At 40.1% G+C, this 13558-nt stretch overlaps 1 protein-coding gene across 1 annotated transcript; it reads right to left on the minus strand.

Annotated features, from left to right (window-relative positions):
* Window positions 1-39: 39 nt before the first annotated feature.
* LOC121959968 (tribbles homolog 2) lies at window positions 40-8644 on the minus strand. The gene is made up of 4 exons (XM_042509539.2): window positions 8012-8644; window positions 3158-3436; window positions 2508-2800; window positions 40-1870 (listed from the first exon to the last, which is right to left on the minus strand). The coding sequence occupies exons 2-4, from the start codon at window positions 3434-3436 to the stop codon at window positions 1381-1383; spliced, it is 1062 nt and encodes a 353-aa protein (XP_042365473.1). The 5' UTR covers window positions 8012-8644; the 3' UTR covers window positions 40-1380.
* Between the last annotated feature and the right edge of the window lie 4914 nt (window positions 8645-13558).

Genomic DNA, 13558 nt, shown 5'->3' on the forward strand with positions numbered 1-13558 from the left:
CCTTAGTTGAAACCAAACAAAAACAAGTTCGGGACCAGAGCCGTTTGTGAAACATCTTTATTTATTCTCTAGCTGTAAGTGAGGTCTGAGTGACAGATTCAGAAGAAGGCATCCTATTGGCTGGCTGCAGGTCTGTCGGGTTGCGATCGGTCAAAGGAAAAAACAAGAGTGCTGGGAATACTTTTAGTCCGGTTATCTCATGAATACAAGTTAAACATGCTCTATTTATGAATTGGAGTTAATATAACTGTTACGTCAGACATTGTTTTCTTATGATCACACGTCACTGTGCTGTTATTTTGGGATGTCAGTTGATTCAGAGCCACTTTTGTCACATAGTCAGTCCTCGGGAACAAGAGGCGTCCCAGAATAAACCTGCCTGCATCTAATTGTTTTTGTTGCACTTGTAAACATATTTGACATCTCAAGGCAACTATTCAGCATTTTATATCTAATGATATGAGTGAACTATATTATTTTTCTGGATAACCCTTTTTTATAAGCACCACAAAAACTGAATTCAGAGGAAATGAGTGACTGAAGTTTTGATCATGAGATAACACGGCCTGAAAAAGATCGCGGAGGCTCTCGGCTTCGAGAAAACTGGGATCATCAGAAAAGGATGAGACACTTTGATGTTTAAAATTCAGACTGAGGCTGAATATAAACTTGTGTAATTTTCATTTTTAGAGACGTCTTGTGACTTTCCAACACTGACCGATCCTTCTCTTGTAATTCTAGGGAGCAACCAAGAAGTGTAAACTCTGAGCGAAAGAAACTGTGTCCCATTTTCATGCTCCGCCTCCTTCAAAGTCCAGTTTTCAAAACCAGTGGTGTGTTCAGGCGGTCTTTATTCACCTATTAAATCAGAGTAGTCGTGTCACCGGGTGCTGAGAAGTGGTTTAATCACATCTCCCTTGCAGGATGTTAGGAAGGAGTCATTAGTTTAATTCTGGGATGTAATGAATTCTCCTCTTCACCAGTTGACAAAGAGCGCCTGAACACACTTTGTGTCTGTGGTACTTTTCTGGTGAAACTGGTGGCTGTTAGGAATCCAGCAGAGCTTGAATTGAGACGCAGCAACAGGAAGGCACCTGAGGGTCGGGTCAAGTAATCCAGGATCAGACTGTCTCTGTAGTGTGTGTTTGTGTGTGATCTTGTATGTCTACCTTTGCGAGGACCTGTGTAGGTTTTTAACTGTTTGTGAGGACATTTGGCCTGAGCGCTGTTTGAGGGTTCAGATCGGGATTGACTTTCAGGTTTAGGTTGATTGTTAACCCCAAACCAGGTTATATTTGGAGTTTGGGGTTAATTAGTTAAGAAAAGGGTCTAGACAATGCAATGTGCGTCCTCGCAAGGGTAGAAGTACAAATGTGTGTGTTAGTGTTTTTCAGTCCACGTTGGCACCACCTGGTCATCATCATCTTGTTTATTCTGCAGTGTTTTTTGTGAGCTTTGATGTGTCTTTTGCGTGTTGTGATGTGGCATGCAGGGATTGGTCAGCCACGGGTGCATCAGCAGCTCCGAGGCTTTCAGTCTCTCTGCGGGCGACTTCCTCAGCATGCAGCCAATCAGACACTTGGCCTGCGGTGACAGCCACTCGGGCAGGCTGAAGGACCCGCGGCGGATCTTGGCGAACAGCACAGCCGGCTGCGTGTCCTGAAACGGGTATCGTCCAATCAGCATGGTGTACAGAGACACACCCAGGCTCCAGATGTCCACAGCTCGGCCCGAGTAAGACCTGTTCCCGCTGGTCAGCAGCTCGGGGCTGACGTAGGCGGGGCAGCCGTGTCTGTCCGTCAGAGAGTCGTCCTCATGGTTTCCGTGCAGGAGGACGCAGTCGTCCAGGCCAAGCAGAGCGAGGCGAGTCCTGCAGAAAGATAACAACACTTTTAATGTACTTACTGCGTCGGCAGTAGTATCTGTAGTACTGGAGATAAAAGTATTATTAGTAGTAAAGTTAATAGGGGTGTTAGAGGTGGTATTTCTTTTTTCAAGGTTTCATCTATAATACTGATAGTACTAATTATTATGCTGATACTACTGATAAAAGCACTGTCAGTAGTTTCTGTGATATTTTTATCAGCATCATCAGTATTTGTACTCTTTTTAGCAGCATTAGTAGTATCAGAAGTGTTACACTTTCAGCAGGTTATCAGAAGTATTGGCAGTATGTTATGCAATATCAGTAGAAATGTATATTGGTATCAGTATTTTAAGTAGCATTATTAGCAGTATCGGCAATATTTTTGAAGTATTTTTTAGGGGCAGTATGAGTAGTGTTGGCGTAGGGTAAGCATCAGTAGTTTTAACAGTATTAGTTGTAGTTTTTGGCAGTATCATCAGTACATGTTTATAAGTATTACCTGTATTTGTCAGTAAAGTTTACAGTATTAGCACTTGCCTGTAATTGTCGGTATAGTATGCAGTATTAGTACTTGTTAGTCTCACCTGTGTTTGTTAGTATAGTATGCTTTTTAAGTATTATTATAGTACTGGAGTCTTACCTGTATTTGTCGATGAAGACAAATCTACGGAGCTTCAGGTCTCTCAGGACGACTCCGTGTTGATGACAGTGCGTCACGGCGTTCAGCATCTGAGTGAACAGATGCCCCGCCTCCTCCTCTCCGAGACGCTTCCTGCTTCGCACAAATGCGTGCATGTCGCCGTGGTGACTGGGCAGGAAGACGTACACACTGTCCTGGCCGATAACCACGTCCAGCAGGCCACAGATGTTGTCATGGTGACCGATGCGGGCGTAGGCAGCCAAGCGTTCCTGGTAACCACGTAGAGGAAGAACCTGTAACCATGGCAACCAGGAGAGATGGTTTAGGTAACATGTTTACAGCTGCTACAGTCAAAAACTGCTTTGTGTGCATGTATTTTTGCAACGTTGTGAGTATTTCTAGAAGTATTACCAATATTACAGCAGTATCAGAAATAGTGGTATAAGTAGTATTTCTAACATTTTTAGAAGAGTAATATCAGTAATATTTTATTGGGTTATAAGTACAATATTTTGGAGTATCAAGTATTTTCAGAGATATTTTTTGTAATATTTTCATCAGTATCAGAATTTTTACAGCATTAGCAGTATTTTTTGTAGTATAAGCAGTATTAGCAGTATTCCTACAGTATCGGTAACTGGTGGCTCTACCTGGCAGGTGTATTGCTGCTTTGTGTGTTCATGCTCGGCCCTATAAGTCTTCTCCCCCTCATAACATTCAAACAGGAAGTACGATCCGACTCTGGATGGCGATTGGCTCTGGTTGGACTCGGGGGTGGGGCTCCTGGGCCTGAGGCAGTGTGATAGGCCGGTGGCGGGAGGGTGCGGATCCAGACGGGCGACTTTACATTTCAGTAGATTGTCCTGCGGCTCGTCCAGTAACCTCTTCAGACACAGCTGAGACCTGGCTGCGGTCATGCCCATGCTCATCTGTGATTGGAGGAGACAAGTGACATCATCAGGTAACTCATTTAAAACTGTGTTCTTACTGTGGCGTCTGCTGCTTAGCAGGAGGTGCAAAATAGGTTTTAGACTTCATTTTAAAACTAAAAACAGCTGCCCACTGCTGCCAAAACCGCACTAAGAAAAAGCTGAGTGAACTGAAAACAGTCAGGTTGCAGCCGGACAGCTGAACAGTGAGCTGAAACTCACTATAGAGCTCCGTAAAACCAAGGGGGGGTCTGCAGATTTACGCTGTTGTGCAATGTAGCAGAGCACCTATTTTTGTATTTCTAAAAACTTTACATAGTAGTTTTATTCGTGGTGCATAATGCACATTCTTATGTTTTTACATACTTGGCATAATGCACTTTATTTTTTACAAACTACTGTTACAACCTTGTAGCATAATGCACAGATATTTTTACATACTTTATATTTTACATACTTTATATTCTGGTTTTATACATGTAGCATAATGTACATATTGTCATGTTTTTATAAACATCTTACTTTCACTTTCTTACAATTCTCTGATGTATATCAGTTTCCCTCCAGGCATCAACTCGGTATTCCTGATTTAGATTTAGGTGATAACTCTCTGTAGGTTCATCATTTTGAATGACCTCTTTCACATTGTCATTTCATACTTTGTTATTCTAAAAATATTGACTGCATTCTCTTTATGTCTGCAGATTGTCTGCCCGTGTGGTTTATCTCGGGTGTATTTCAGGTAAGATCTTGTGTTACTGATGCTTGTACTGTGTATCAAGTTTAGACGGTATCGTAGACAGCACATGCACTGTATGCAGATTGTGGACAAGCACTTAATATTAACCAAAATGTTGTGGTTGATTTTATTTCAAGACTGGTACTAGCTGAGTTAATGTTGCAGCCTTGCTGATATTTTTGGTACATCAGTTTGATATCTGCATCTGCGCCCTCTGCTGGTCGTATCAGGAGGAGCTGAGCCTCCTCCCTGCACTAAAACGCTCCTCAGATGTATTTCCACATACAGTAAGAGGAGTTATATTCGTATCACATCTCGCTGTGTTCTGTGTCTCTGCTACTCACACGTTACACTGTTAACGTGTCTATAGGCTTCATGATGCAACTTCCTGTAAGCTGACAGGCGCTTCAGCTTTCAGATCGTTGCATCAGAGCACAACAGTTTATAGTTTAAACACCCTTTAAATACAGTCAACACCTACCCCACACACACAAACGATGAGACAGTGTGTGTGTTTTTATATAAAGTTTTTTAGAGCCTGCAGTCGCCGTGGTTACGCTGTGTGGCAACATGCTCTTGGCCAATGCTGCTTTCACTCTGGTGAAACACCCTGAGTCACAGCGGCAACGTCACCCCCTGACACACACACACACACACACACACACACACACACACACAGTGACTCTGAGCTGTTTGATGTCTCATCTCGTCAGCTGCAGTTTCACGATCAGAGATCAGAATGTTATTAATAAACAACCAAAGAAGGAGCACTAAATTCTACTGAACTCAATTCAGTTCTACTGAACGTCTGTCTGACAATGATGAAGCATGTTCCTGACATTTACTTTCAATATTTATCGGACAAATCAACATCCACTGCAGCACCTCCTGTTACAAATGTCAACAGAAGTTTGACTTAGGTTTTATTACTTCTGGAATAGACCCTTTCTGTTTCACTTTAGGTCTTTATTTTATTTACTGAACTTGGGCATGTTGCAATACACCAGTATTGACAAGATATTTTAAGTTGAAATACTGATATCATGTTAATAATACACATTAACCAATACTGTGTAAATAATCCAGTGCCCCGTCATTTCCGTTTCTTAACATTCTTGTTTTGTATCCCTCAGTCACCACCATCTAGTTGCCCATTAAGTGTAATAGCTTTTTTGGAAGATTCAGTACAGTTACGGTTACAGACTATCTCCCCAACTCCCTACACTGTTATTCATTTGCCAAATTATGGCAGAATGTACAATTAAGAAATGTCATTAGTAAGTAAGTAAGTGAGTAAATTTTACTCATATAGCACTTCTCATAGAGAGGACTCAAAAAGTGCTTTACAAAGGAAATACAATAGAATATAAAATACAATCAATAAAAAATAACAATTTAAACACAAAAAACAGGACTGCAGTCAATTACAGTCATTAAAAAATAAATATAGAAATAAGATTTTTTTCTTATGACATTATTATTATTATTATCATCAACCTGTGTATTGATATCATGATAATATCTGATCTTTTTTTTTATCACAGTAATGTGACGTTTATATGAATATTTTAGGCTATGATGGGTTACTGTCACACAATAAAAGACAAAGGAGCCGGTTGAGGAGGGCAAAGGCATCTGTGACCTCTTTTCCATCAAGCATGGACATTGTGGAGTACTTTACGAACCTGGGAGTGTACACTGACAATAAACTGGACTGGGCTAAGAACATTGAGAAGAGCCAGAGCCGTCTAAACTGCCTGAGGAGGCGGAGGTCCCTCAGCATCTGCCGGTCAATGCTGAGGATGTTTTATGAGTCTGTGGTGGCCGGTGCTTTCCTGTTTGCTGTTTGTGTGCTGCAGCAAGTTGATGTTAGCAGACGTCAACAAACGGTGTTATTGTGGGGGTGGAGCTGCATGCTCGGCTGCAGTGTCAGAGCGCAGGATGCTGTCTCAGTTACGAGTCATCCTGGACGCTGCATCCCACCCATTCCCCAACGTGCCGGTCAAACACCGGAGAACATTCAGTACGAAACTCATCCTTCCTCCGGGAGGCACCACAGGAAGTTATTCCTGCCTGCGGCCGTCAAAAGTTTCAGCTCCTCCCTCAGAGTGTGTCAGACAGTTTGAGTCAACAGACTCGGGCGCTTGGACTTATTTCACCCGTCAGCAGCTATAACCCTGTTTTTTATTTATTTATATTTTCAGCTGTGCAACACTGACTTAACTGAAAAACAACTGTGTGCAAAAATTCAACTGTCTCTATTAATATTCCTATTTAATTTAGCATATTCTATTCTTGCATTTATATTAAACACTTTGTTGCACAATGCACACATTTTTACACATTTTTTTCTGTTTTCTTATAATTTTTCTATGCTTATGTACAGTTTAAAAGCAACTGTAGTTTCCTCCCCATCCTGCAGGTCGACATCAAAACTGAGGAAAACATGACTGAACTTCTGTTAGTTCTCTGCCTCTGGAGGTAATCTGCACTCTGACACCTTAAACAAACTCATAAGAAAACTAAGAAGCGTTAAAGCTGACAATTATCTTCAGTACTAAATAATCTAAAATTTTCTCTGTTGTATCAACTTCTCATTTGATCCATACTATGTTAGTTTTCCAGAGTCCAAGTTGACGTCTTTAAATGTCTTATTTTCTCAAAACCCACAGATGTTATGTTACAAATCCTCACAGCAAGGACCAAACTTAGACTACTAATTGATAGTTTTTACTGATTGGATTTACTGTTGATTAATTATCACTAAAACTCACTTTAATCGCCAACTTTTCTTCTGCATTTTAACTTATGTGACTATAAATATTTGAAACTTAATTATATTTTCCTGACTGCTGTCTGCCCTCTTTTTGGTATCTGGTAAACATGGATTGATCACAGATCTGACAAAGCTTGTCAACAGTTGTTATTTGTTAGTATTATTTTCTTGCTTCTCATTTAATTTTAATACCTGTCATTACTGAGTTTAATGTACTTTTTGGTTTTGTGATATTTGTGTTCACAGTGCACACTGCAGAAAACCTACATTAAAGTAAGTATTTTTTTTCTTGAGCATTACAAACCTCAGATGTCATTCAGTCATCCATGCTGACTTAAAAAACATCAAAGTTTAATTTGGATCTTGGGAATAGCACCAAGACCAAAAATCTCCATGTCCACCTGCTAGCACTTTCCAGAACTTTCAACTGCATCACACAGTAATACACACTTAACATGAGCGTAATCTACTGAGCTCATATGTCAACAGTCATGTCCATGACAAATGAGCTCACTTCATCAGCTGATGAAGACCAGTCTGACTCAGTAAATGTTCCAGTAGAGTTTCATAAACTACACAGCAGAGTCCAGAAGACTGCATCTCTCAGGCAGTGGAGTTAATGACTGAGTACACTTTGAAAGTATTTGTATGTCTTGTATACATGTTGGCCACATTTCAGAGGTAAATAGTGTACTTTTTAAAACTTATCATTAACTGACAACTGTGGAGCCAAATATTTAAGATTAAAAAAGGTGAATTCATAATTTATGCTCATTTCTACTGATGACAATACAAAAAAACTGTATTAAATTGTTAAAGTGAGTTCCACCTCAACCAGGTACAACATTAGGAAGCTGTTTACACTAACACGCAAAAGTAAAAGTGATACTAAAGTATTAATATCACATTTTAAAGAGACCGCTCTGCACAATGAGCACTTTTAGTACATTGTGCTGATGATACTTTACTTATTATTGAATATCTGTGTATTTCGTTTTTGCTTCATTCACGTAAGTGAAGGATGTGAGTACTTGTTACTGCTCTCAGGTCAGTCTCTTACCTTGTGCTGTTCAGTTAGGCGGACTGGTTCGAGCTGCAGGTCAACAGGAAACCAGTAAACTCAGTAGAAAACCCAGTAGAGTCAGAGCAGAGCGGAGGGTCTGTCTGTCTGTGAAGCAGAAGTTTCTGAAGACATGAAAAATCAAGTGGTTTTTCCTTTGAAGTTTGGAGTCCGACTGGAGGTAGCAGCTCTGAAAGCTACTGGGAGGACTGGAGCGGACTGTCCGGTGATGACGTCTTTGTCTCGTTATTATTGTTGTCTCGGTTGCGCAACGTGTCGTCAGTCAGCTGTTGGTTGAGTTTCTTCTTCAGTCTGAATTCAAAGAAACTCTCACAATAAAAAATTGAACATGAAACAACCGAAAATGTTCCAAAAAAGTACAAATGAAACTATTTTTTAACACATATCCGGAGCTGAAGCGAACAAAGCCGAGTCAAACCGAGTCCTTTCTGCCCTCGTGCCCGTCCGCCTGGGGTTAAACTGAAATACTGTCCACGTGTGGCTGAGTTATAGATCCAGTCTGACCCTCCTGGACTCTGGTCTGCTCGGACCCTGCTCGTCTCCAGAACTTCGAGCCGCAGCGAGGACTCGGACTGACTCGGGTCGGTCTGGTTACGGTGTTTCCTCCGTGATGTCGTCACCCAGCGGGGGGCGGAGCCTCGATGTTGCAATCCTGAGCCGATCAGTCGTCAGAAAACTGACACGAGACCCAACAGAGCTGTTGCGTTATGTTTCTTTATTGAACATAACGACCGCCAGAGGAGGAGGAAGGACTCTCATCTCTTACATATGAAAATGCAGTAATAATATCACAGTGGAGGAATACTGTTACACATAAAAAGCTTTCAATTTTTTACTTACTAGGCTAATAAAGTGAAAATACTATCAGTACAATATATATATTAGTAATATGCTGAAAGAACCAAAAGTAAAAGTACTATTTATTTATTTTACATTATTGAATTATAATTATTATGTGTTCATGGCTTTAATATTGAAGCTGATAAAGGTGGAGCTGCTTTTAAGATAATATAATCCTTTAGTAGTCCCACAGTGGGGAAATTTGAATTGTTACATCAGCAAGGGGCAAGATGCCAAACTCAGCAGTTAAAAAAATATATTCACCAATTGCACATGGAAATAATTGCATACTGTGACAGACTGCACTTTAGTTTCAGTCTGTTTTTTTTTTCTGCAGAATAGCCAGGGATCAATATCTTAATTTATAGTTATTACGTGAGCTATCTGTTAATTGTATTTGTTAATATCAATGAATCTGCAAAATAATTTAAGTTATTAACCCTTTGAAACCTAGGCAAAGTGGCTTGATTTCTTCAAAAAAAAAAAAAAACATGGGAAGAATGCAGTGAGCAACTTTAGGAGAAATGACCCAAAAATGAGCACAAAAGTAGTACAAAAAAATCTGTGAAAATTAGAAAAAAGAAACAAATGGGGAAATAAAAAAATACCAAAAAAAAGGAAATGAACTGAAACAATTGCTATAAAATTATATTAACTCTCTAAAATAATTTTAAATATAATGATTGTGATAATCAATACAGTTCGGTTAAAAATGTGTCCCTAGCTTTAAAAAAAAATTTAAAGCTAGGGATTTAAAGCTAATTTCTTGTAAGCTGCAGGACATTTCTTGCATCATCGCCTTTTTCCCCATGTTTTTGAAAAAAATCACACCAATTGGCTCAAGGCTCAAAGGTTGAAACACTTGTTAAAGGTGTCTGAACGCAGCACTGGAAAAGTGATGATGTTTCCTTACATTAAGTAAATGTAAGGGATCGAAAAGTTAAATATTTCCCACTGAAATATAATTGAGTAATGATAATAATGATAGTAGCTTTTAGATATAACACATTTCATAGAGATGCAGCCCAAAGTGCTTAACAAGACCAGATCAGATGGAAAATAAACAGTAAGAAAAAAGCAAATGTAAGTACAGCAACAAATGAGAGAAAAACAAATAAAAAAGCAAAAACAATTTGGTTACAGGACAACAAAACTTTAACAGTGATACCAGTAAAATTGACCAAAATTAAAAGCAGATTTAAAAAGATTGGTCTTTAATTTATTTTTAAAAACTCAGAGGGAGTTAGCCATTCTAAGATCTAAGGTAAGTAAAGTACAAGTACCTCAAAATCATATTTAAATAGCTCACCTGGGTAAATATACTTAGTTTGGGCCTCTGACGCCTGTTTAGATCACATGCAGTGCAACACCAGTGAACACAGTCTGGGTGTAAACATGCAGACAGTTTCTGCTTACAGCACAAAATCTATATTTTGACAGCTTCCTTGTCATGAGAATGAGAAATAGCACCACTGTCTACACTCATACCAGTCACAGTCTTCAGATCTCAGGGATTTTTTTTTTTGATTTTCGAAGAAACTATCTAGAGATGTAACATTTTGTTTAACACCTCTTTGCTTTATTACCAAAAAAGGTTCCAACAAATACTGATACAGAGACACTCTGACAAAGCGAGTGAGACTGTGTGTCATGGGAGGAGGTCGAATGTTTAAAATATAGAGACAGCACCGTGGTGAGTCAGAGATTTAATTTTACACAACAGCTGGAAGATTATTACATTTTGCACTGAAACTCTCAAAAAAGTTCAAAAGACCACATGACAAACGTAGGTGCACGGCTTTCAAATATAATTTGATACATTTACATTGTACTTAGTATTATACAAAGGAAATGCAATATACAAATATATATATATATATATATATACAAATAAAGTAACTTTGACTGTCCCATTTGTTGCCCAGAATAATGCAGTAGACGTGAGGTTTCGCTCTGACGGTAATCATGGTGTTGTTTGTTTGTAGAACGTGACCAGGTGACCTGCAGAGCTGCAGCCACCTGCTGACATTTGACCTTAATCTGCGTTCAATCTGTGTTCAGAGGCTCAGCACTCGTTCACTTCGCCTGTTCATCTGAGTTTGTTCCACATTCAGACACGTGTGGCACGTTTGACCCTCTTCTAAACTGTGCTTCCTTTCACCTGTCTCACCTCAGCTCTCCTGTCTCACCTGTCTCACCTCAGCTCTCCTGTCTCACCTGTCTCACCTCAGCTCTCCTGTCTCACCTCAGCTCTCCTGTCTCACCTCAGCTCTCCTGTCTCACCTGTCTCACCTCAGCTCTCCTGTCTCACCTCAGCTCTCCTGTCTCTTCTGTCTCTCCTGTCTCACCTCAGCTCTCCTGTCTCACCTCAGCTCTCCTGTCTCACCTCAGCTGCAATGAAGTACGCAGGCTTCTTTCCTTTACTTTGTCCATTCCTGACGACCCTTCATTATCTGTATCGTCATTACTTACATTCATGCATCAGTAATGACAATCCAGTAATAAAACATGAGATTCTGCATAATAAGTACTTTTACTTTTATATTTTGATGCTAAAACTTTTGTACTTTTACTTAAGTTAAGTTTTGAATTTACTTGTAACAGTAATTCTATCTGTAGTATTCTGAGTACTTCTTCGGCCACTGGTACTTAGTTACTTTTCATACCCACAAACCTTCATATAACTTTAGAGGATCTCCACCTGAATTCATCTTAGATTATCTTCAACTTTAGAAATAATTTTAACACAGAACGAGTACAGTGTGTTTCTTACAGTGTAGTAATGTTAGTCGATGCATGGAGGAGTCATGACTGACGAAGTCTTCACATGGACATTATGGACACGTGAGACATGTGAGACATGTTGATTAAGCCCAGCAGGAAGCTGACACAGACACCTGCTGCTACACAGGAAATGAGGTCACAGCTTCATTATGTAGATTTTCCTCGTGTGTGCGGTGACCCGTGTGTGTGTGTGTGTTTGTGTATGTGTGTAGTCAGCTGTGCTCTGATTGGACAGATTCCAAGCGACAGGTACAGCCCTGACTGACCTGGTTACACACACACACACACACACACACACACACACACACACACACACACACACAGCAGGTTATCTCCACATGGTTAGTGTGTTTTTACGCCACATGATGAAATATTGAAGAAACAGAGGAGGAAGAACACTGTGTGTGTGTGTTTGTACTCTTTGTGCGTGTGTGTGTGCGCGCGTGCGTGCGTGCGTGCGTGCAGGCTTTGTGCGTGCGTGCAGGCTTTGTGTGTGCGTGTGTGTGTATGTGCGTTAAACTTTACTGTCTCTTTCATAACCGACGTGATGAAATCAGAGGCCAAGTGTCTGACTCAACTACGGCCTGCCACAAGAACACACACATACTGAGAACAACACACACACACAATGAATACACACACACACACACACGGTGGCTTTCTCACACTGTCCTCGTTCTCAGGATTGTCACCTGTACGACACCTGTGCTGCTGTGATGCTCGAGTTTTGATCTCCACTAGAGTCTGGCTGCTGCTGCTGCTGCTACTCTGTGTGTGTATGTGCTTGGGTGTGTGTGTGTATGTGATTGCGTGTGTGTGTGTGTTTGCGTGTGTGTGTGGACCTGCTGTCTGGTCTCTGTGCTCTGTTCTGGTGGCCTCTCTCTCTCTCTCTGTCTCTCTCTCTGAGTTTTGCTTCAGGGCATCTTGAACATGGTGAACAGTGGGAGTTTTAAACGACAGTTTAAGCTCGGCGGCGGTTAAAAACCACGATATCCTCCAGTGTATTGAGCCAGAGCGCTCGGTGGTCTGTGTTAAGTGCAGCTAACAGCAGATTTTGAATTTAAAAAAAAGGCTGTGTTGAATATATTAGAAAGTTAAGCTCATACTAGACTGTATGTAAACAAATATCTGTACTTTAAAGCTCTGCTCACATGTTTGTCTCACCTCTAAGAGCAGTATTACAGTTTTTTATATATTTGCTTTAACATATTTCTCAAAACTGAAAAATGTTCACATTTTTCCGTTAAAACTCAACCACCACCCAAACTGTGTATTTACAGCGTTTGCATATTTTTACTCACTAAAAACTCTTACATTTACATTTAAAACTAAACATATCTAAGTTATTGTAAGTTAGACTGAGATTTTCTACATTCTGCTGCACCCACATCTACAAAAATGTTTTTAATACAACTGTTTACAAAAACTTCATATTACTGAGTTCACTCTTTCAAAACACGCAGTCAGCACAAAAGTCTGCATTGATTAATTTGATTAATCTGATTAATCTTCCCTCATTAATCCCTAATTAGATTTTGGTCGTCAAAGGTCAGGGTGACTGTGACCTTGCATGTCTAATTTTTGTGAACGCGAAATCTAAAAAAGGGTTACAGGAGTTTCCTCAAATTTGGCACAAACATCCACTTAGACTCCAGAATGAACTGATTAGAATCTGATGGTCAAAGATCAATGGTCAAGGTCATGGTGACCTCCTAAAACATGTTTTGGCCACAACTCATGAACCTTGCATGCCCACTTTAAAACTGTGCTGGTTGTAGAGATCTTCTGTGTGTATAGCGTCTTTGTCTTGTTTTTACAGACATGGACGTAAACTGCGTGCACGGAGGGATAAAACGTGTGGAGATATATCTAGTTTGTTGTTTGTTTGTTTGTTTTTTTACA

This window comes from Plectropomus leopardus, chromosome 2 (genome assembly GCF_026936395.1).
Source record: "Plectropomus leopardus strain MGB_pleo_1.0 chromosome 2, ASM2693639v1, whole genome shotgun sequence".
NCBI classification, from domain to species: Eukaryota; Metazoa; Chordata; class Actinopteri; order Perciformes; family Serranidae; genus Plectropomus; species Plectropomus leopardus.

Coding starts and splice junctions, on each gene's coding strand:
- LOC121959968 (XM_042509539.2), bottom strand. CDS start 3,436: ATGAGCATGGGCATGACCGCAGCCAGGTCTCAGCTGTGTCTGAAGAGG. Junction 2,801..3,157: donor AGCAGCAATACACCTGCCAG/GTAGAGCCACCA, acceptor CCATGGTTACAG/GTTCTTCCTCTACGTGGTTA. Junction 1,871..2,507: donor GTCTTCATCGACAAATACAG/GTAAGACTCCAG, acceptor ATCTTTCTGCAG/GACTCGCCTCGCTCTGCTTG.